This window comes from Carcharodon carcharias, chromosome 8 (assembly GCF_017639515.1).
Source record: "Carcharodon carcharias isolate sCarCar2 chromosome 8, sCarCar2.pri, whole genome shotgun sequence".
Taxonomy (NCBI): domain Eukaryota; kingdom Metazoa; phylum Chordata; class Chondrichthyes; order Lamniformes; family Lamnidae; genus Carcharodon; species Carcharodon carcharias.
The window spans coordinates 90,605,132-90,628,929 of NC_054474.1; the positions used below are offsets into that span (position 1 = coordinate 90,605,132).

Here is a 23,798-nt window from a genome sequence, read left to right on the forward strand (position 1 = left end):
GCAGCCCCTTCTGCCTTGGGCTACCTGCTGGCTGTGCATCCCATGTCCCTGCACCTCTCCACCCACAGGCCACTCCCCTGGAAGCTGCATAGGGATACCTGGCCTCCTTTTCCTTCTGCCCCTCTCTTCCTCTTCAGAGGAGGTGCCAACAGCGGAGACCACAATCCCTATTACCAGGGTAAAAGAAGGCTGTCAAATACCTGGAAGGGTCCACATGGTCTGAATTCTCAGGGGGCCTTGGAGACACCATGTCTTCATATGCAGCCTGGAAATGCTAGCAATGAAGCCTCAAACAGGGATGAAGCTGCCAAGTACCAATATGCAACTAGCAGCAAACTATCTCCAAAATTCTTCACTACTCACACTGCCAATGCTACAGACCCTTTTTATCCCGTCCTTGGATGAGGTTTTGCAAAATGTTGGCTGCCCACCTGCCCATTTTGCCTGTGTGACAGGTGTGAAATTGCAAGGGCAGCGTGAAACCTTAGTCAATTGTCTTTTTAATGGCCTCAAGTGGCCTTTGAATTGATGCCTGGCACGGTTCTGATACCTGGGCGCACCCGCCCAATCAGGATAAAATTCAGCCCCATGCTGAGCAATATAGATGCCAAGAGGACCAAGATATTAAAATGTTCCAGAAAAATTTAAATAATATATTAGAAAGTAAAAAGTTAATGATCTAACATTATGCTGATAGAGGCATTACATTTAAAAAGAAAGAAAGAGGGATGCTATATTATTCCAAAATGATTTGGGTTTGGGATCTATATTGTTTTCTTGTGCATGTATATCCATAATGCCACATCACTCACTACTGCACCAACAGTCTGTGTACCACACATGAAGCAATGTGAGAAATTAAACACAATGGTACACTCCAGAATTTGTGTCAAAAGTCCATTTATTTGGGAGTTCTGGGAACCACAAGATGGAGAGGAAAAGGCAAGTATGAGAAAAGTCTACCTCTCAGCTCAGCTCCCTTGTATTCTAACTCTCCCAACCTTGGCATCCACCTGTGTTGTGCATGCCCCCTAAAGTATGGGAGGGGCAGTTTTCCAAAGATGGCTACCAGTGATAGTCCATCTATTCCACACAATGGTCACAAAAAAGTTTCCAAAATGAGCAGCCTTGCCAGTCGGTAGTGTGTAGCAGAAATTCATCTGTACATACGAACATATGAATTAGGAGCAGCAGTAGGCCATTTGCCCCCTCGAGCCTGCTCTGCCATTCAATAAGATCATGGCTGATCTATTGTGGCTTCAATTGAACATTCCACCTATCCCCGATAATCTTTGACATCCTTGTTAGTCAAGAATCTATTTACCTCTGCCTTAAAAATATTCATTGACCCTGCCTCCACTGCTCTCTTGGAAAAAGTACCAAAGGTTCACAACCCTCTCGGAGAGAAAAAACTCTTCTCATCTCCATATTAAATGGGAGACCCCTTATTTTTAAACTGTGTCCCCTAGTTCTAGTCTCTCCCACAAGGAGAAACATCTTTCAGCATCCACCCTGTCAAGTCCTCTCAGGATCTTATGTTTCAATAAGATCACCTCTCAACATTCTAAACTCCAATGGATATAGGCCCAGCCTGTCCAACCTTTCTTCATAAGATAACTGCTCATCCCAGGAATCAGTCGAGTGAACCTTCTCTGAACTGCTTCTAACGTATTATATCCTTTCTTAAATGAGGAGACCAAAACTGTACATGGTGCTCTAGATGTGGTCTGACCAACGCCCTGTACAACTGTAGCAAAACATCCCTACTTTTATATTACATTCCCTTTGCAATAAACAGTAACATTCCATTTGCCTTCCTAATCACTTGCTGTACCTGCATATTAACTTTTCCTGATCCATGTACCAAGACATCCAGATCCCTCTGTACCTCAGAGATCTGCAGTCTCTCTCCATTTAAGTGAAACAATAAACTGCATTTCTATTCTTCCTGCCAAAGTGGACAAGCTCACATTTTCCCTTATTATACTCTATCTGCCAGATTTTTTCCTGCTTACTTAACCTATCTATGTTCCTTTGCAGATCCCCTATGGCACCTTCACAACTTACTTACCTATCTTTGAGTCATTAGCAAATTTAGCAACCGTACATGCGGTCCCTTCATCCAAGTCATTGATATAAATATATAAAGTATAAATAGTTGAGGCCCCAGCACTGATCCTTGTAGAACTCCACTCATCACATCTTACCAACACAAAAAAGACCCATTTATCCCTACTCTCTGCTTCCTGTTAGCTAACCAATCCTCTAACCATGCTCATATGTTACCCCCTAAGCCATGAGCTCTTATTTGGCAGAGTAACCTTTGATGTGGCACCTTGTCAAATGCCTTCTGGAAGGTACAGTACACCCATAGGTTCCCTTTGCTCATGTTACTTGTTACTTCCTCAAAGAACTCCAATAAATTAGTCAAACATAATTTTTCTTTCACAAAACCATGCTGACTCTGCTTGATTGCATTGAGATTTTCTAAGTGCCTTGCTATAACCTCCTTAATAACAGATTCCAGCAATTTCCCTAGGACAAACGTTAAGCTAACTGGCCTGTAGTTTCCTGCTTTCTGCCTCCCTCCTATCTTGAATAAAGGAGTTACATTTTCCAATCTGATGGGCCTTTAATCTAAGGAAGTTTGGAAAATTAAAACTAATACAGCTAATATCTCAGCAGCCACTTCTTTTAAGACCCTAGGATGAAATCCATCAGGAACTGAGGACTTGTCAGCTTCTAGTTCTAATAATTTTCTCAGTGCCCTTTCCATGGTTATTGTAATTGTTTTATGTTCCTCTCTCCCTTTTACCTCCTGACTCAATTATTTCTGGGATGTTATTTGTATCTTCTACAGTGAAGACAGATGCAAAATATCTGTTCAATTCATCCACCATTTCCTTATTTTCTATTATTAATTCCCTATTCTCGCTCTCTTAGAGGACCAGAACTCACTTTACTTACTCTTTTCCTCTTTGAATACCTGAAGAAACCCTCACTGTTTTTAGTTTTATAGTTAGCTTTCTCTCGCAATTCTCTAATTTTTCCCTCCTTATAAATCTCTTAGTCATTTTTTGTTGTTCTTTATGCTCTGTCTAATCTTCTGCTCTCCACTCATCTTTGTGGAACTGTACACTTTTTCTTTCTATTTGATATTATCTTTAAATTCTTTAGTTTGTCACGGATGGTGCTGATGCTCAAGGAATCAATGAGTGAAGAATTCCTAACCCAATGCGCCCCCCCATAACTATTCATCTGTCTGGTAGATCGTACCAGACATTTCTTACCATTTGTGTAAGGGAGTCCCTTTCAAAATCTGTTCTAAATTTACTTTTCATTCATTTATACTTAAGACCCATTGTCCCAATGTCCAGCCTTATTTTGTTCCAGTGTTTAACTTATGTAAAGATATTTAATGCTTTCTACATGTCAACAAAGTTTGACCTTAATTTTTTGTTTTACCACCCAAAAAGATTAAGATTACTTTAAAATACTGTATATTTTATATTGTATATTTTATATATACACCAGCAGAAGAAATTTGATTGAGGAATTCAAAATCATGAGGGGCTGGACAGAGTATACAGAGAGAAACCGTTCCCATTGGTGGAAAGGTCAAGGACTCGAGGGCACCAATTTAAAGTGATTGGCAGAAGAACCAACTGAGACATGAGGAAAAAGTTTCTCCACATGGACTGCAGTGGTTCAAGAAGGCACCTTCTCAAGGGCAATTAGGGTGGCTGATAAATGCTGGCATAGCCAGTGACGCTCACACCCCATGAATGAATTTTAAAAATGTTATTTATATGAAGAGAAATATTTTCAGGGCTACAGGATAAGGCAGCAAGTGGGACTAGCTGAGTTTCTTTTGCAGACAGCTGGCATAGACAGAATGGGCTGAATGGCCCCATACTGTGCTGTAACCATTCTATGATTCTAAGGATCATTTACTTCCCCTTCTAGGATAGAGGGAAACTGAAGTTAATCAGAATGCAGCTATGGAATCAACCCAAAGAACTGCTGAGCTGTGTGGCTCAGTATCTCATGGAATAGTGCATTTTCATTTCACTATAATTGAACCTACATTTTATAAAACATCTTGTCACATTTTAGCTTACAAAACCCAATGCAGTAGCCAAGGTTTGCAAGTGTCTGTGTGCTCTGACAAAAAGCATGGAAAAGCTGTTCGGCACTCACGTGATGAGCTGTGCATTATCATGCTTCTTTCGGGTCAGTGTCTGCCGCCTCCATTTTAGAAAGGACCAGAGGGTGCTGTAGGGATTCTCTCTCACATCACACTTGTTCTCATGAGTCCATACCTCCAAGTGAACCAAGGCAATCCTGATATTCAGAGACCTGTAATACTGAGAGAAATACTCAAGTAGAGAGACACACTCTACAGGCACTCGATAATGAGCTGATCAAAATACAAGAGCTGACTCTGCACAACTGCCCAGTTAACCTAAAATCAAGTCATTGGCCCGCAACGTATGTCGCTTTTAGTGAAGTGGATATATATTTACATGTCTTTCATGCTCCATATTTGAAGCGATCCTTCCTACCAGGAAATATGAATGAAAGACTTACATTTGTGTAGTGCCATTCATGACCTCAGGACATCTCTTTACAACCAATAAAATACTTCTGAAGTGCACCACTGTTGTAATGTAGGAAACACGGCAGCCAATTTGCGCATAGCAAGTGCCAACAAACTGCTACATGTTAAGGACCAGATAGATAATTTATGTTCGTGATGTAATTAATGGATAGAGATATTAGCTAGGCCACCTGGAAATATACCATACACTTCAACATATATATAAACCCGTGGTAACACATGTTTGGTCTCACCTTATCAACATAGTTTGCAGTTTCCTTCAATTTCAATTTTGTCTGCTCAAGGTCCCTATGATGTTTCTGAAACTAAAAGATGATAGAATTAAATAGAGGAAGGAAGCCAACTTTCTCTAAGAAGTTCAGCGAAGGTTCACCAGTTATATTAGCTTCCCACCATCCTGAGGGAATTGCAAGATGGCCTTAGGGAAGAAAGCTTTTGGCTCATTTGATCTTATCCTTTCAGGAGACAAATCCTATAATCTTCCCACTGCAGCATATGGTTACTTCCCAAATTAAACTGGTGTCATAGGAGCATAGAGTTGCATGACCAGGAGGTCTTGTGGTGCAGTGGTTAATGTCCCTGCCTCTGAGCCAGAAGTTCTGGATTCGAGCACTTGATGGCCAAGGAAGGTACATTCATAATGTGGCCAGACAGGTTGATTATCAACCTGTAAATCCTCCCAATATGCCAATGGTTAATAGTGGGAGAGATTTCTGGTCAGCCATGTGGTGAAGAGAAAATGGGGCCTCTACCATCACTATCCACAGCTCCAAACATGTAAAAGTGCATGTTGCCACAGCAACTTGGAGCAATGGGGAAGGTGGGTGCTGGTTAGCTCAGCTGGCTGGAGAGATGGTGTGGATAAATTGGTGCCAATAGCACAGGGTTTGATCCCCATTCTGGCTGTGGTGGATTCAGGACCTGTCTCCTTGCCCTACCTGTGGCGGAAGTTGTGGCACTGTGGGTTGGACCTGTCTTCCGGCAGAAAATTCAAGAAGAAGAATTAGCCTTGGCCTTAGCTGTCTTCCCCAGCAACCTACTCCTCATCATCCTCAATGTAAAAGAATACTTCCTGGAATCTGTCCTCAACTTGCCATGACAGTCTGATGCTTTGATAAATCTGCAACCCTTATTCATGCCTTTGTTACCTCTAGACTATTCCTACGTAATCTTCTCTGATCTCCCACCTATACTACAAAAACTTAAGATCATCTGTATCTTAACTCGCACCAAGTCCCAATCCCCTATCGCACCACCCCCCACCCCACCCCCCGCACTTATTGACCTACTACATTGGCTCCCGGTCAGGCAATGGCTTGATTTTAAAATTCTTATCCTTATTTTCCCTCCATGGCCTCACTCCTCCCTATCTCTGTAATCTCCTCCAGTCCCACAACCTTCCAAGATATCTGTGCTCCTTTAATTCTGGCCTCTTGAGCATCCTCGATTTTAATTGCTCTACCATTTGTGGCCACGCCTTCAGTTGCCTTAGCCCTAAGCTCTGGAATCCCCCTCCTACATGACTCTACCCCACTTTCCTCCTTTAAGACATTCTAAAGCCTTCCTCTTTGACCAAGCTTTTTTACCTGACCTAATACCTCCTTACATGGTTTGGTGTTTATACTTTGTTTGATAATGATCCCGTGATGTACCTTGGGATGTTTTATTAAAGGCGCTATACAAATATATGCAAATATTGCCCCCTTTTACCTTCTCCATCCTAAAGTGCCACTTAGCATGGAGCTCCAAATAAAGTAGGCTTGCGCAGTCTTTCTCCAACTCCCACAGTACAAGTGCCTATATTATAGAATCAGACAGCACATTTGGCCAATTACGCAAAGGCCAGCATTTTGAAGAGCTGTCCAATTTAGGCCCATAACTCAGCTTTTACCCTATAACCCTGCAAATTAGTCCCTTTTCAAGTAGATGCCCAATGATTCAAGGCTAAGTGGCAGTAACTAGGTTGTGTCACCAAAGCAGGCCACCACATGGCAAAAGGATCACATCAGATGGGTGCAGTAGGGATTAATGCCAACAGAACATTTGGAGCTTGACTTTTCATTAGGTTGTGAAAATGGCTGAGCTGGGGATACCTATTGGGGCAAAGCTGAATGACCCGTTCATTCTTTAGCAGAGTAAGGAGTTCAAACTTTACCCTTTGTGGTCCACAGACTCAAGGCCACACTGATGCATCTGTAAGGGAAAATCTACTAAAAGGTCAAGAATTCAAAGATTAAGGTGAGCAGCTGAACTCTAGGTGAGGAGATGGATATAACAGTTATTTTGTGCCAGCACTGTGACGGGGGTGCTACTATTGGCGTCAAGGTCCCCAGGCTAGGAAGGGGTCAAAAATAAATTTGGCATGGGAGGTTGGGGCTCATTGTCTTTTCACTGTTCAGTGACATCTGCTTTAAAGAATGTGGACATCGCGAGGACAGAACAAAGTATGGCCATAGTTCCCATCATGGTTGATTAGCCTGCCGAAACTTAACTGGCTCGGTTCCGGTGAAGAATGGCACTAGGGCAAAGTACCAAACAGCTGCCAGTGCCTGCAGACCTGTACCCAGCAAGAGTTCAGGGCAAGCCAAAGAGGTGGAATTGTGGGAAATTCCTTTCCATATTGCACTGAATAAAATAATCAGAAGGAAGACAAATGATACAATACAGAATAGAACACAAAGGCTTATTATGTGATCGTTTCTCTCTGTTTCTCTCTCCACAGATGCTGCCAGATGTGTTGGGTGTTTCCAAAACTTTTGTCTTTATTTCGGAATTAGAGCATCTGCAGTATTTTATTTTTGCTTTTAATATGGCATCAGGTAAGCACGGAACGTGAAAGGCAACTTCCACTTTCAGAGGCACAATAGTCTTTCTCTATGAATATAATGTTACGATGTTATGACAGTGGCATCCTTCCATCTACAAAGGGTGATGGACATGCAGCCAACAATCCATTTCAGACGGGATGTCTTCATAAGGCATACGTTTGCTGATGGCTGAAGGGGCCAATCCTTGAAAGGCAGGTTCCACCACCAAGTGTCACACATGAAGCTATCGGGCATCACTGTGGGGTTGTTCTTTTTGGTGTTGGTCTGTTGCCATCTGTTGTAGCCACTGGATACCATAGTAGTGCACGCCAGCCTACAGGAGGTGTCGCCATTTTCCTCTGTCGTGAGCCAGTGTCTCCCAAGTGTGATAATTGATGTTTAGGGCCTTCATGTCACATTTGCAAGTATCCTTGAAGCAGATCTTTGGGCTTCCTACTGGTCATTGGGCTCTGTCTACCTCACCATACAGAAAGTCTTTGGGTGTGCGACCATCTTCCACCCTGCAATGTGCCCAAGCCAACAAAGTCACCTCTATTTGATGAATGTTAACAGACTTAGGAGCTCTGCCTTGGCGAGGATGGCCACATTCGTGATTTTGTCCTGCTAGGATATGCACATAATGTATAGCGATGATGGAAATTATTGAGTTTCTTTCCTTGATAGTTATAAGTTGTCCATGTCTCACAGCCAAACAACAAGGTTATGATATTATGGTGTATGTGCTGCTTAAGGTGACCCATGCATTGCATAAACAGTAAGCTTGCCTCATTCTTCTTCCTCCATCTTCACTGTCAGAATCAAAAGGGAGGGGCTGCAACGGCCTTCCTCTTTCAACAGGAGTATGGCGGCTAATTAGTCACCTATGAGTAAAGTTGTGGGAATCCAGGCATTTGAAGCACGTGATTTCTGAATGTGTCATTTTGTTGGCGATTCAATCACAGAATACTTGGCTCAATGAAAACCCTCTTGCCTCAAGTTCAATGAAGGTTTTAAGCCTTGATCCATGGGATCTCAGTGCACAGTCCAGGCTGACACTCGATGGCGGTGTGAGGGAGTGCTACAATGTCAGAGGTGTTGCTCCTCAGAGAAGATGTTAAATGGAGACCCCTTTGGTCTGATTCAAATGTCTGTAAAAGATTCATAGAAGAATCTGAAGAAGAGAGGGAAGGTCTCCTGATGTCCTAATGTTCCATGCTCTCTGCTCACAGAGGTGAACTGGTGATTTATTTAATTGCAATGCAACACCAGCAACTGTAGTTTAACATATGTGAAGCATTTGGGGATGCTGCTGAGAAAATTGCTATACTAAAAATTATTTTTTTCCATTAAAAAACTAAGCAGGGTGAATTTCTGATGAGGTTCTCCTAATTGCCCACATAATCTCTGCAGAAGACCCCTGATACCCTGAAAACATTGCCCATATCCTGTTCTTCAAGGGCTCCTAAGGCTGTTCCACCAAATCTTCCCATTGGCCATTTGCTAGTGCAGACAAGGTTCACTTGACTGATTCCTGGAATGAAGGGGTTAACTTATGAGGAACAGTTGAACAGGTTGGGCCTATATCCATTGAAGAAATCTTTTCTCTCAGAGGATCATTGGCCTATGGAATTTTCTTCCCCAGAGAGCAGTGGTGTCAGGATCATTGGATATTTTTAAGGCTGAGTTCGATAGATTCTTGATTGCCAAGGGAGTCAAGGGTATGGGGTAGACAGGAAAGTAGAGCTGAGGCTACAATCAGGTCAGTTAACTTAACATCTGATATTGGGAAAATGTTAGAGTCTATTACAAAGGAAGTAATAGCAGAGCATTTAGAATTATCTAATCTAATCAAACAGAGTCAGCTTGGCTTCATGAAGGGGAAATTGTGCCTCACAAATTTATTAGAATTCGTTGAGGAGTAAGTAGCAGGGTAGATAAAGGGGGACCAGTAGATGTAATATATTTGGATTACCAAAAGGCATTCAATAAGGTACTGCACGTAAGGCTACTTAATAAGATAAGGTGTTGGGGGTAGTGTATTTGCATGGATGGAGGATTGGCTAGCTAATAGGAGACAGGGAGTTGGGATAAGGGATAAGTAGTTTCAGGATGGCAACCTGTAACTAGTGGAGTACCATAGGGATCAGTGCTGGCGCCTCAAATCTTTACAATATATATTAATGATTTAGATGAGGGAAGTGAATATACTATCGCCAAACTTGTGGATGATACAAAAATAGTTGGGAAGTCAAGTGGTGAGGATGACACAAGGGGTCTACAGAGGGATATAGACAGGTTAAGTGAGTGGGCAAAAAAGTAGCAGATGGAATATAATGTGTGAAAATGTGAGGTTATGCACTTTGGCAGGAAGAATAGAGGAGCTGAATATTATTTAAATGGAGAAAGACTGCAGAAGGCTGCAGTGCAGAGGGAATTGGGAGCCTTCTGCATGAATCCTAAAAAGCTAACATACATGTTCAGCAGGTGATAGGGAAGGCAAATGGAATGTTGGCCTCTACTTCAAAGGGAATGGAGTATAAAAATAGGGAAGTCTTGCTAAAACTATACAAGGCACTAGTTAGACCACACCTAGAATACTGTGAGTAGTTTTGTCCCCTTATCTAAGGAAAGATATACTAGCATTGGGGGCAGTCCAGAGAAGGTTCACTAGGTTGATTCCAGGTATGGAGAGATTTTCTTATGAGCAGAGGTTGAGTAGGTTGGGTCTGCACTCACTGGAGTTTAGAAGAATGAGAGGCGACCTTATTGAAACATATAAGATTCTTAGGGGGCTTGACAGGGTAGGTGCTGAGAGGTTGCTTCCCCTTGTGGGAGAGTCTAGGACCTGGAGGCATAATCTCAGAGTAAGGGGTCACCTATTTAAGACAGAGATAAGGAGGAATTTCTTCTCTCAGAGGGTAGTGAATCTGTGGAATTCTTTACCACTGAGAGCTGTAGAAGCTGGGTCGTAACGTATATTCAAGGCTAAGATAAACAGATTTTTAATCAATGAGGGAAACAAGGGCTACGGGGAAAAGGCAGGAAAGAGGAGTTGAGGATTATCAGGTCAGCCATGATTTCATTGAATGGCGGAGCAGACCCGATGGGCTGAATGGCCTGCTTCTGCTCCTGTGTCTTATGGTCAGCCGTGATCATATCAAATGGCAGAACAGGCTCAAGGGACCAAATGTCCTACTCTTTCTCCTAATTTGTACGCTCCAAACCCAGAATCTCTACCACCTAGAAGAAAGAGGGCAGCTGAAGATTGGAACATCACTACCTGCAAGTTCCCCTCGAAATCATTCACCATCCTGATGTGGAACTACATCACCGTTCCTTCACTGTCACTGGGTCAAAATCCTTGAACTCCCTTCCTATCAGCACTGTTGGTGCCCCCACATCACACGGACTTCAGCGGTTCAAGAAGGCAGGTCATCACTTCTCAAGTGCAATTAGGGATGGGCCAATAAATGCTGGCCTTGCACTCACATCTCATGAATGAATAATAAAAAAAACATTACAACAGATGGCTAGGAAACCCCAAGTGGAAATTCACCTCCGGAACTCTTAAGACTAACTGTGCTTGATCTTAACTTTGTGCTATGTTAGAAAATAGGTGATAGCGAGTCAGCAGCATGGTTTTAAATCTCTCCTTATTTATTATCATTATTAGTCAATGGGAATAAAAACATAAAATGGCCTGCTGACTTGCAATCACTAGGTTTTACATAAAACCTAGATCCATCCCCAATGCTTGTTCCCCTGCTCTAACTCATTCCTTCTCAGGACCCCAAAACTGGAAACTCCTGTCCTCCTTCAGTCTTCCCACTCAGCCATTCCTTATCCTGATTTATTATGGCTTCCATCTTTTTCCATTCTAGTGTGCTAACAGGCTAGGAGCCTCAGCCGTTCGCCTAGACCTGTCACCAAATAAAACAAATAAGTGAAGTCTCATAGGGACCATAAAGAGTCTTACCTCAGCATAATCAGCCACTAAATACAGCTCCACATACTTCATATCCTTCACCACATCTCTCTTTTCCTGTGCAGAGCAAATACAACACTTAGAGCCATACAGCACCATCTACATTATAATGTCCAGATATGAATCTGTGTAATGTCACTCTTGCAGCACGAGTGAACTAAAAAAAAATCAATTCAACATTAAAACAGGCCTTTATTCAAGTCTATTTGAGTCTGAAAAACTTAGCCCATTGTTTAATGCTGTGAAGTCCTAGTGTGCAAACATTTAAAACATTAAGTTCACTTCAGTTTTAATGAAAGGGTTTAGCCTGTTTAAAATGGATGAGCTAAATGGGCTAAAATAATGAAGAGAGAATTTTGGATAATAATAGACTTGAGGTGGGCCTAGATAGTCTGGTGAAATGGGCGGACATTTGCACATTCATTTGCCATCATCCCTTGGTATATCATCACTGTCATGAAGCTATTAATGTATGTAGTGTTATTGGAAAAAAAAATTTAAAATAGAGGATTAGTCTGTGGGTGTATCTGTGTAGGTCTTAATTGGATTAAAGCCAGCTAGTCTGGGTGCTTTGATGTATAGTAGTTTTTAGATGTAAACAGGGGTATAGGTATATTTGCACTTTGTTGAATAGAGCATTCAAGAGTGGGAGTGAAATCTTGTACCTCGCTAGAAGACACCAAGCAATATATTTATATTGCTAATAAAATTGGTGCTATGAAAGGGGTTTTATTGTTCAAAGAGGTGGAGTTCAAAGGGCCTGGTGATACAATGAAAATTTACATTCAAAGAGAAATACTGGGTATAACCTGAGGAGAGTTTGTGTGCCGAGCAGAGGCATGTAACATCAAAGCATCTGTAAGCCTACAACTGTCGGCAAAAGAACCAAATTGAAAGGAACATTATATTGAATTCATAAGGTAAAAATGCTTTGCCTGGTGTCTGCTTAAGTCTATTGGTTATTGTTGCCTCAGTGGAGATTAAATTGGGAATTTGTTAAAAGTTACAATGGTAGCAATTTGTAGCCATGTGTATGTGTTTAATTTATTGTAAATTAATAAATGTCTAATTTAGTTTGATATATAAACCTCTTGAGAACTGGTGGTCTTATTCCTGAATTTAGAGCTGCATCGCAAACATACCAATTGAAAATATAGGTTATGACTGTTGTTTAAAGCTTCCCTCTGGAATTTTAAATAACAGTCTTTACCAATTGCTGTGTCATAACAATCATCCCTTGGTGTATCATAAGCCAGTAGTTTTTTTAAAAAAGAATTTAGAGTTTTTCAACCTTATTCATTTGAGGTTTCTCTGCATAATGGTAGTTTAAGATTGGAAATTGATCAATGCCTGTGTGTGAGATTGGTGTCTGTGTACTGCAGGCCACATTTGAGTCTTATGAATGTTAATGTTAATTGTCTTAATCAATGTGTGAGTGGAAATACTGCTATCCAACTCAACAACCAACAAGGTTAAGGGGGAAAACAACGCATTAGACATAAAAACAGAAGATACCCAACAGTTCCAGGACCATCTATAAGAGCAGACAGGTTAAAATTTTGAGTGTGAATCTTGACAAGGTTTGGTTTTCTGCTATCCTTACCCGATGATGTATTGGCTGAAGTTTCCTGGTGAAGTCTTTGACCCAGTTTTCCTCCTGTTTGTTCTGTTGATGTCCGCAGGTCCCTCTTTTCAGCTTCAGGTGCTCAGCCCTGTAGATTAGGTGTTGGTCAAGGCTGTCTTCAAAGGGCTGCACCAAATAACTGAGGTTCGCATTGAGAATGATCAAACCCCTAGCACAGAAAATTTAATTTAGATAATACACCTTCCGCTATCTGAGAGCAATGTATTAACTTTTCATCGTCTTATATCATTACAGTTTAATGAATGGAGAACTGGGTGATATAATGAGTTAGCTGTAAACCACTAAATGCCAGGACATGAGCTCAAATCCAACTTCCACTGTCTTCTGGTGTATGGATCCAATGTGAAATGAACTTGGGCAGACTCAACCTACCTCCTAGTAGACATGGCCTCCCCCACCTCCATCACAAAATGATTTGGCATTAAATTGGCCATTTCATTCAGTGAGGACACAGTCAGGATAGCTGATCTGAGGAATGGACAAAAGGTGGGTTGGGGTGAAAATGCTCCTGGAGCATGAGTTCAAAATGGGCGCTGCAGAATCGGTGGCCACTTTTACACTCTGCCTAACATTCTTTTGCTCTGGGGTCAATGGAAAAAGAGCACAGGGTGAGGTGTAAAATAGGCCATCTCCTGTTTCGCACCACTAGCCCAAGGTCAATTCCATCCCCAATGTGTCAATGATGCAGTAGGTGCTGAGGTTGAGATTGAAACAAACTGTCAGGGCAGAAGGCTGTCAAATAATGCTTGATGCTGCCAAAAAGCAAGCAAAGTGTCCCATTTCCCAAATCTAACATCTCTCACCTTACATCACAGAAATAGGCCATTTGACCCATCGTGCCTGTACTGGCCCTTTAAAAGAGCTGTCCAATTTATTTCTCCAGCTGTCTCCAATTATTTCTCATGACCATGAAAATTATTCTTTAAGTGCATGTCCAATGCCTTCTGTAAGTTCCTATGGAGTATGTTGCATGCAGTGTCTCCTATATCTTAACCCTATGTGGGAAAAAAAAACTCCCTTCATTTTCCTCTAATTCTTTTGCTAATTATTTGAAATCTATGCTCCCTGGTTACTGTCCAACAGTAAACAATTTCCTCTTATTTATTCCATCAAAACCCCTCATAATTTTGAATATCTCCAGTACATCTCTCCTTTGCTTCCCCTTTTCTAAGGAGAATTATCCCAGCTCTCCAATCTCTTCATATAACTGAAATCTCTCATCCCCTCTGGTAAAATTCCTCTGGAACTCCTCCTAGGTTTTGACATCTTTCCAAAAGTGTGGCACCCAAAATTGTATAAGATTTTCCAATTGAGCGCTAACCAGTGTTTTCTTAGAATTCAACATAACTTTTTGATTTTGTGAGCAATGCCCATGTATACAAAGTATCCCATACTCTATCTTAACCACCTTTATGAATGTGTCCTGACATAAGGATTTATGAATATTGAACCCCAAGTCCCTGTGCCCTTGCAGTCCCTCAAAGTAGTACCACTTAGATTATACTGCCTTTCCACCTTGGTCCTCTTAAAGTACACTCTTTCACACTGATTTGCGTTAAACTGCATCTGCCATCTGTCCGTCCGTGACCACCAAACTATCTAAGTCCTCTGGAAGTCTTATTATCCTCCTCAATGTTGACTATATTGTCCAGTTTAGTACTATCCAAAACTGCTATGTTGTCTTCTTTATGCCCATGTCCATATTGTTTAGACATAAAACAGGAAAATCATTTATCCTTAGGAACCCCTTAGGAGACCCCATTTATCTCCTTTACTACAATTAGAAAAACATTGGGCTGGATTTAGTGGTGGTGGTGGTGGTAGGGGTGGTCCTGCCACTAGGCCCAAAAGCCATCAGTGAACCTGCTTCAATGGTCAGCAGGACTGAGGGCCACATCTTTTTAAATGCCATCAGACGTGGGAAGAGGCCCTTAATTGGTCACTTAGGTAGCTCAATCGGGCTCCGGTAGGGAGGGTCTACGCCAACTTTCCCACTGTTGGCAAGATGGCATGTCTTCCTGCACCCAATGGCACACCGCCACTACCTTCCTACACCATCTTGCCAGCCTTCCTCCCTGAAGGGCTTGTAAAATCCTGACCATCCATTCACCATTACTCTCTGCACTCTATTATTAAGTGGAAGTGTGAGTTGTGAGGAGGATGCAAAGATGCTTCTAGGGGGTTTGGAGAGTCTAAACTTGGGGAAAAAAATTGGCAGATGGAACACAATGTGGAAACGTGAGGTTAGGAAGAACAAAGAAGTTGAGTATTACTTAAAAGGAGAGAGGGCTGGGAAATGTTGAACTTCAAAGGGACCTGGGTGCCCTTGTTCATGAGTCATTAAAAGCTAACATGCAGGTACAGCAAGCAATTAAGGAGCCAGATGGTATGTTGGCTTTTATTGTAAGAGGATTTGAGTATAGGAGTAAAGATGTCTTACCGCAATTACACGTGGCCTTGGTAAGACTACACCAGGAGTATCATGTGCGGTTTTAGTCTCCATACCTAAGGACAGATATACTTGCCATAGATGGAAAGCTACCAAGGTTCACTGAATTAATTCTTGAGATGGAGGGATTGTCCTATAAGAAATTATTAAGTAGACTGGCCCTTTATTCTCTGGAGTTTAGCAGAATGAGGGTGATATCATTCAAACATATAAAATTCTTACGGGGTCGACAGGGTAGAAGCAGGAAGGATGTTTCCCCTGGCTGGGAGTGTCTAGAGCCAGCAGACACAGTCACAGAATAAGGACCAAGCCATTTAGGGCTGAGGTGAGAAAAAATTTCTTCACTCATAGCGTGGTGAATCTTTGGAATTCTCTGCCCCAGAGGACTGTGGAAGCTCAATCATTGAGTATGTCCAAGACTGAGATCACTTGGCCTCTACATATTAAAAATATCAAGGGACAAGGGGATAATGCAAGAAAATGGTGTTGAAGTAGAAAATCAGCCATGATCTCATTGAATGGCGTTGCAGGTTCAAAGGGCTGAATGGCCTATTCCTGTTCCTACTTATGTTCTTATTCTCAAACTCTATCTTTGCTGTTCTTGCCTCCTTTTTGAAATACCTTATGACATTGGTCATAAACCTCCTTTCTTGTGTTATTCCAACCTCTATTTCCTTTGGCTGCCAAGGAGCCCTAGCTTGTTCTTTCTGCCCTCCTTACGGGACTATGCTTGGTTTGGACTTGACTCTCTCTGCCTTGAAGACCTGCCATAGCTCAATATCTGTTTTCTTGGCCAATACTGATTTTCACTTCACCTGTGCTAGATCCCTTCTCAAATCAATAAAATTGGCTCTCTTCTGGTTTTGTCTTTGATATTTCTTTGCCCTCTAAATCTACTACTCTAAATCTAATTATATTATGGTCAATATTATGCAGATGTTCTCACACTGAAACACATTCAACTCTTGCTCCACTTCATTCCCTAGATCAAGACGCAACACTGTTCCTTTCATCACTGGGTAGGATTTTATGGCCCCTCCAGCCCAACAGGATATTGTGGTCCTGCTGAACGGAATGGAGATTTAAATAGCTCGCTGCATCGGCCAGGGGGAGACATGTTGTGGTGGGGCCGTAAAATCCTGGCCATAATATCTTAATAAAAATAGGGAAGCCAGTGAATGTTTTACTCTTGACTTGAAGGTGATTTTTATTCTCCTGAACAGTCAAGGGAACTCACCAACTAAGCATCAGAACCCAAGCAGAAGACAGAGACAAGGCTGTCTTGGTTGGGTAAATGATCTGGTCCAAATCCAAGGTAAAATGAGCACTAAAATGCATCCTGAGTCAATACCTTCAGAGTAGGAATGAGAATAATTGGGAAGAGGGGTGTTAATAAATCAGATTACCTCAGAAAATGCCAAATATAGAACCAATCAGCTTATAGGTTGAAGACATGTCTGGTCATTGTATATTTTTCATGCAAATACATACAGCTATAAAGATGATCATTTGTATGGTTGCAGTTTGTCTTATCTATGCATGGGTTGCGTGTGTGTTTTAGGTACATGTGTAAGTTAAAATCATTTTAGTCAACAGAAAAAGGCACACAGGATATTTTCTACTAAATTCATATCGAGCCTTTCATGACATCAAGACCATCCCAATGCACCTCACAGCCAGTGAAGTGCTTTTGAACTGTAGTTGCTGTTATAATGTAGGAAACATGGCAGCTAATTTACTCAACAGCAAGCTCCCAAATATAGGAGTAAGGTAAGTGAGCAGATGATCTGTTTCAGAAATGTTGGCTAAAAGATAATTAGTAAGCAGGACACCTGGGCAACTCTCCACCTCTTCTTTAAAATAGCGACATGGGATCTTTTACTTCCACCTGAGAGGGTAAATGGCACCATAGTTTGGCATCTCATCTGGAAGACATCACCTTTGACAGTGAAGAACTCCTTTAGGACTGAGATAAAGTGTCAACCTAAATTATCTGCTCAAGTTTCTGGAATGGGACTTGAACCCACACTCTTCTGACTTGGATTTTCAACTGCTGCTTTGGTGGAAAACTAACATTGCAGATCAATTTCTCGTTATACCAAATGCCCAATTTTTGAATTCCACCAATTACAGCTTCTGTCATGTGCAGCCAATCCACAATGTCAGCTTTATGCCTAAGGAGCACATTGCAAATCCATCCCAGTCTTTGTTAGTGCTGTTGGTAAAGGGTAAATAATGGCAAGAGCCCCAAGAGAGCTCCCTTATTCTTTCTCGATTTGCACCACAAGATCTTTTATATCCATCCAAAAGGACCTCAGTTTAACACCTCCCAGAGTGCTGCACTGTAGTGTCAGCTGGGATTATGTGCTCAAGTCTCAAGAAAAGGGGTATGGATCCACAATCTCCTAATTCAAGAGAGGCAAGCACTCTATTACTGAGCTACGGCTCCCAAAGGACCAAGTACATTGCCTTGTATAACCATTGCCCTAAGGTCTTCACGTTAAACATTAATGGTCCAGGTTTGAACTACATATGATGATAAGAAAAGCAATTCTGCCTTGTGAAGCAAAGGTCAAACACAAATCTTTTGCAAAAATTCTTGAAGAGCGAAAATCTCCACCTGCACACAATTTGTTTCCTGTTTCCATATAAACATTAGTGAGCTGCTTTGACCTCATCAAAAAATCCATTGCAGGAAATTCATTGTTTTCATCCTGGGAGCTGTCTCGTGGCTTCCTTCAGAGATATAAATAGGAAAATCCCTTTTTTAAACTGACTTCAGGCATCAAACTCCGGAACATCTGCTCAAATGATCCCCAGCTGCTACCATGGTCCAAAGACCTCATAATTGCTTCATCAACACAGCAATCTTCACTTTGAACGCAGCTTTGGTTTGCCGCATGAGATATTAATGGCGCTGGTTGCCAGGTAACATGACTCAAGTTTCTAGCTATTTAAATAGGAAACAGATCGCACCCCATTCCATGTCGGCATTCCAAGGTTAGCCTGTTTACCAATAACCAAACAATGGGATTGGAAGTTATTAGCTGGTACATCAAAGGAAATGATTACTGTCAGGAGCAGCCTTATCCCAATATCCACGTGCTAAGCAAAAGGGTTCCATGTCAGAACTGTACGGATAATTTTCCCTAGGCACATTTTTCCCTATTTTGCCTGGAAGGTGCAACTACCCTTATGAAATGCGATGGAAATCAGGAGTTCATGATTGATAATCTATTGTGTTACAGTATTGCAAGGCTGGCCATCAGCAGAATGATGGGATTGTAGCCCTCAACAAAATATTACTGAGTGGTTCTGCCGGGGAACATGTGAAGAATGGTTCTGGACATTGAATGGTTGGTTAAATAGGCCAGGCGGAACATTAAACTTCACAATGTCTGTTGGTGCATGGCACTGGCACTTCTCTCTCCCTACACACCAGAGTGACTTCAACAATATCTCCCTCTCCTTATAAGTTCTACTATCGCAAAGGACAAGAGCAGCAATGCTGTAGGAATATCATCACAAGGCTCCCCTCCAAGTCATCTACTATACTGACATGTACGTAAATCCCCATTCCTTCACCGGTTTGATCGCATGAAATTCCCGAAGTGAGGACTCAGCCATACTTCAATAGTAACAACCTCATACTGAGTCATGGGTTCAAACACATGAGCACATGGGTCCAACCATTTTCAGCTGCTTCATCAATGACCTACCCTCCATCATGGGGTCAAAAGTGAGGATATTTGCTGATTACTACACAATGTTCAGCACCATTCACAACTCCTCAGATACTAAAGCAGTCCATCTCCACGTGCAGCGAAGACCTGGACAATATTCAGGCTTGTGGTGTTAAGTGGCAAATAAGATTTGTGCCACACATGTGCCAGACAATCACCATCTACAATAAGAGGGAATCTAACCATCTACCTTTGAAATTCAACAGCATTACGATCACTGAATCCCCTTCTATCAACATCCCGGGAGTTACCATTGACCAGAAACTGAACTGGACTAGCCATATAAATACTGTGGCTACAAGAGCAGGTCAGAATTTGGGAATCCTGCAGCGAGTAACTCACTTTCTGACTCCCCTAAGCCTGCCCACTATCCACAAGGCACAAGTCAGGAGCATGATAGAATACTCCCCACTTGACTGGATGTGTGCAGCTCCAACAACACTCAAGAAGTTTGACATCATGCGAGATTAAGCAGCACATTTGATCAGCACTCAATCCACCACCTTAAGCATTCACTCCCTCCACCACCTCCGCACAGTGGCAGCAGTGTGCACCCCATCTACAAGATGCAATGCATCAACTTACCAAGCTTTTTTGACGGCATTTTCCAAACCCACAAACTCTATCACCGAGAAGGACAAGGACACCCGATGTATGGGAATACCACCACCTCCAAGTTCCCCTCCAAACCACACACCATCCTAACTTCAGTTATTGCTGCTGTGGGACCTTGATGTGCGCCAACTGGCTGCTACATTCCCAACATTCACTTTACCATGCCTGCTAAAAAAAGGGTACTGTCTGTGCGCTTGTGAAAGCTGCTATAGAAATGCAAGTTTGTTTTATTTCCCTTCTCATGCTATCATAGGAGCACCAGTCATCATTAAAACTGCAGTGGCTCATGCAGAAGATTCATCATCACCATCTCAATGCACCAAGGGATTGGGCAATAAATGCCAACCTTGCCATTGTTGCCACATCTCAAGAATAAAACATGCAGTGTTCCCCCCCTTGTCCCACACCAATCCCCACTGCCATCCCCATTCCACCCCCTTCATACACATATGTTCGCTTAGCTGAAGGAACATTTGCTCGCATAATTTGTGTGACAATTTGCAAATCGAATGGTCTATTTTTACAGATTTTACTTTGATACAGTAGTTCGCTATTTAAGGTTATCAAATGCATGCATTAGCAATCTTACCGGAGCCCTTTGCACGTGCTCAGTACTACACTGGAGTGCTCAAAGCCTTTCACTTTGCCATGGTAAAAGCAGTGTACCTGAAACAAAAGTGAACAGGTTAATAATAGCAAAGCAGTCCCTGGGCTTCATGTGACAGCAACACTGGAGTATATGGAACTGTGCCTTCAGTGGTTCTGGCACAGTGAATATTGGTCATTCAAGCAGCAACTCCACGTGACTTTCTGTGAGTTCACTCCAACGCAGAAATCTGTGTAAGACACTGACCTCCTCCCAGTTCTGTTACACAAAACTCTGATGTGTGTTTCAGTATAAGGGCAGCAATCTTCTTTAGTGTGTGTCTGAGAGGTCTTTATTGAACTAATGTTAAGATGTCTGCCCCCAGAGGCAGAGTCACATGACTATGGCAAGCCAGTTAGCCAGTACAGCATTTGTATTTCCAAAACACAAACATCCCCTTTTCATATAAGAAACAAGATACAAACATCCCCTTTTTTCCCAGTGAACAAAAGGCACATTTGCATGCACAATCCTGTGTGACTGAGTTGCCCAAGTACCCACTATATACCCAGTGTTCTCATGCATTGACAACTGTTTGCTCTACTACTTAATGGGCCATGTGCATGTTGACATTGGCAGTACGTCTGGGCGAAGTTCCTTGTCCAGAGAGTGTTGTTCTTGTGGCCCTTGTTGCCTTGGTGACTGTTGTTGTTCCATTGAGGTCATTGGGGACTTCTGGATCTCTGCGATTGATAGTAGTTCTGTACTCAGTGAGATGTCTTCTCCCTGACCAGCTGATTGTAAAGAAGGGGAAGCTTTGCTAGTTGAGCACCTTTGTATCGAGTTGAGTTTTTTCAACTCCCGCTTTGAGTTGCCAACCGTGGAATTGTGAGTCAGTGTTTCCCCCAGTACCTTAGTGTTATCTCTGAAATTTGTTTGGTCAGATTTCACACAGCATGATTCAACGAAGACTTCAGTTTATTGTACATTTTCAAAGGTATAGACTCAGCTGGAATCTTGCCCTCCAACTCTTCCAGTTCAGCTCTGATGTGAACATTTTCCTGTAGAACATTTACCTTTGGCTCGTGCATTTCATCGCACTGACATGGTTGGCAACCATCTTGTGGTTTACTTGAATATTGTCTCTGGGAAGATGGTGGTGTAGTGATAATGTCACTGGACTAGTAATCCAGAGGCCCAGCCTAATTCTCTGGGGACATGGGTTTAAATCCCACCATGACAGTTAATGGAATTTAAATTCAATTAATAAAATCTGGAATGTAAAGCTAGTCTCAGGAATGGTGACCATGAAATTATCATTAATTATTGTCAAAATCCATCAGTTCACTAATTTCCTTTAGGGGAGGGAAGAGGCTGTAGGGCAAGGGCTTTACTGGGGAAGGGGGTTTTCCCAAGGTGTGTGGGGGGCACAAGTTGATCTTTGCAAGTGGTTTCAGGATGGTGAGGGCTGAGGAGGCATTCTCCAGAGGAGATGAGGCCAGATGGAGATGTGAGGGTGTGTGTGAGAGAGTGAATGGTGATGTCCCTTGAGTTGGCAGTGAGTGAGATGCCAGAGAATGTGTGATGAGCTTGAATGTGTGAATTTAGAGTGATGATATGGTTGCCTTACCCTGGCAGCACAGGTGAGATCATTCACCCTCTTTTCTGTGTTGGATGGCCAACTTCTTCATGTAGCATTGGCACTGATCACCTAGCAAGCCAGAGTGATGGATTTCTGCCACTGCTGCAGCCAAAGTGGGGGTAGAGGACATCATGGTAGACATTTATGGCGCACAAAAGACATTCCAGAAATGTGTCAGTGAATGGGGGGAATGCAGTCTTTTTGCCTTTTTGGGCCATGACTTCTGTGCAGCATTCTTGGGCTGGAAGCACTGAGAGCTGTGCACATGGCTGCACTTTAAATACGGCACATGGCGTGAGGAAGCAGCGAGGTGATGGTGTGGCAGGTAAATGAGAGCCCACCTGCCATTGAAATGGTGTGATTCATGGGAATGCATGGCTAATGAGGCGGGATTGGGACGATTATGGTGTGAAAAGTCACCATTGCGGCCGACGGGTAAAACTTTCTTTTTCCCGACCGTTACCGCACTTAGTGTAAATGTGGAACAATTCCGCCCATGGTGTTATGATCCCAGCTGATGTTAATGCTGGGCAAGTCAGATCCCACAGTGAAACTTAAGATCCTAACTTTTTTTTAGAAACAGTGGAGGTCAGTTACTGAACACATTCACAAGAATCTGCCAGTAAACTGTTAACACAAAGAATAAAATGATTGTTAAGCAAGAAAAAATGAATTATATTACACCAGACATTAAGGTTAGAAAGATTTCAATACAGCTACTAGAAGATGATTCAAATTCACACTATTCCTTTTATCCCTTCAACCCTTACAGACAGAAAGCCCCAGCGAAGATTTGCCGCTGACTCAATACCAACGTTTCTTGCTTTGGTTAGCTCAGTTTCAAACAATTTTCTTCTGGGGAGCTTCTGAGCATTCAATAGATGCTTTTCTTCAGCTGGTACCTCTCCCTGAGACACCCAAAAACTGCAATCTATACCTTCTGCCTGCACTCTCTGGTACACACACACTAAATGACCACCCTCCTGTGTTTCCCTGCTTCTCTGTGTGTGTCTGAAACCATTGCTAGGCAACAGCACAGTTTTTACTACTTTATGTTCTTTTTTAACTTCACTAAACTACTAACCACTTGATAACCCATCTCTTACCTTCAAGAGTTGTAAAACCTCATCAAAAATGCATGTAAACAAACAGGGCGGCAGCTCACAAAAACCACTAAATTAAACTAAAATCAGGTTTCACCTTTCTTAACACCCAAATGCAAAATATAAATTAAACTTAAAGCTGTACATTGTTCCTAACCATAGAAAACTCTCATAATACAAATTATTTGATCCCCCTCCAGCCCAATTCCTCAAGATTCTTGACCATATGATAGAGTGAATTGAGGCATCATCTCAAAAACAATCTTGGATCTTGTCAGAGCACACTCATCTCTGAGTCATAATGTCATGGGTTCAAACCCCACTTTAGAAACCTGTGCACGTAATCTATGCTGACGCTTCAGCGCAGGATGAAGGGAGTGCTGCATTGTTGGAGGTGCCGATTTTCAGATGAGATGTTAAGTTAAATCAAGTCTCTCTCAGATGGACATAAATGATGCTGTGGCATTACTCTGAGAAGAGCAGTGGAGTTTTCTGGGTTTCAAGGTCAATAATAATCCCTCAAACTACCTATAAAGATCCTCCTCATAAGCAAAATTTAACAGGTGCTGGGTTTTCCCGTGGGGGAAGGAGTCAGCTGGGGG

At 42.2% G+C, this 23,798-nt stretch overlaps 1 protein-coding gene across 1 annotated transcript in view; it reads right to left on the reverse strand.

The window, feature by feature from the left end:
- Window positions 1-23,798, reverse strand: part of adam19b (ADAM metallopeptidase domain 19b) — a 153,752-nt gene that overhangs the window by 50,769 nt on the left and 79,185 nt on the right. The window contains exons 5-9 of the mRNA XM_041194317.1: window positions 20,455-20,531; window positions 13,017-13,206; window positions 11,405-11,470; window positions 4,855-4,926; window positions 4,201-4,367 (exon numbers count right to left, since the gene is read on the reverse strand). Of these exons, the coding sequence (XP_041050251.1) occupies window positions 4,201-4,367; window positions 4,855-4,926; window positions 11,405-11,470; window positions 13,017-13,206; window positions 20,455-20,531 (572 nt within the window). The remainder of the gene's footprint in view (window positions 1-4,200; window positions 4,368-4,854; window positions 4,927-11,404; window positions 11,471-13,016; window positions 13,207-20,454; window positions 20,532-23,798) is intronic.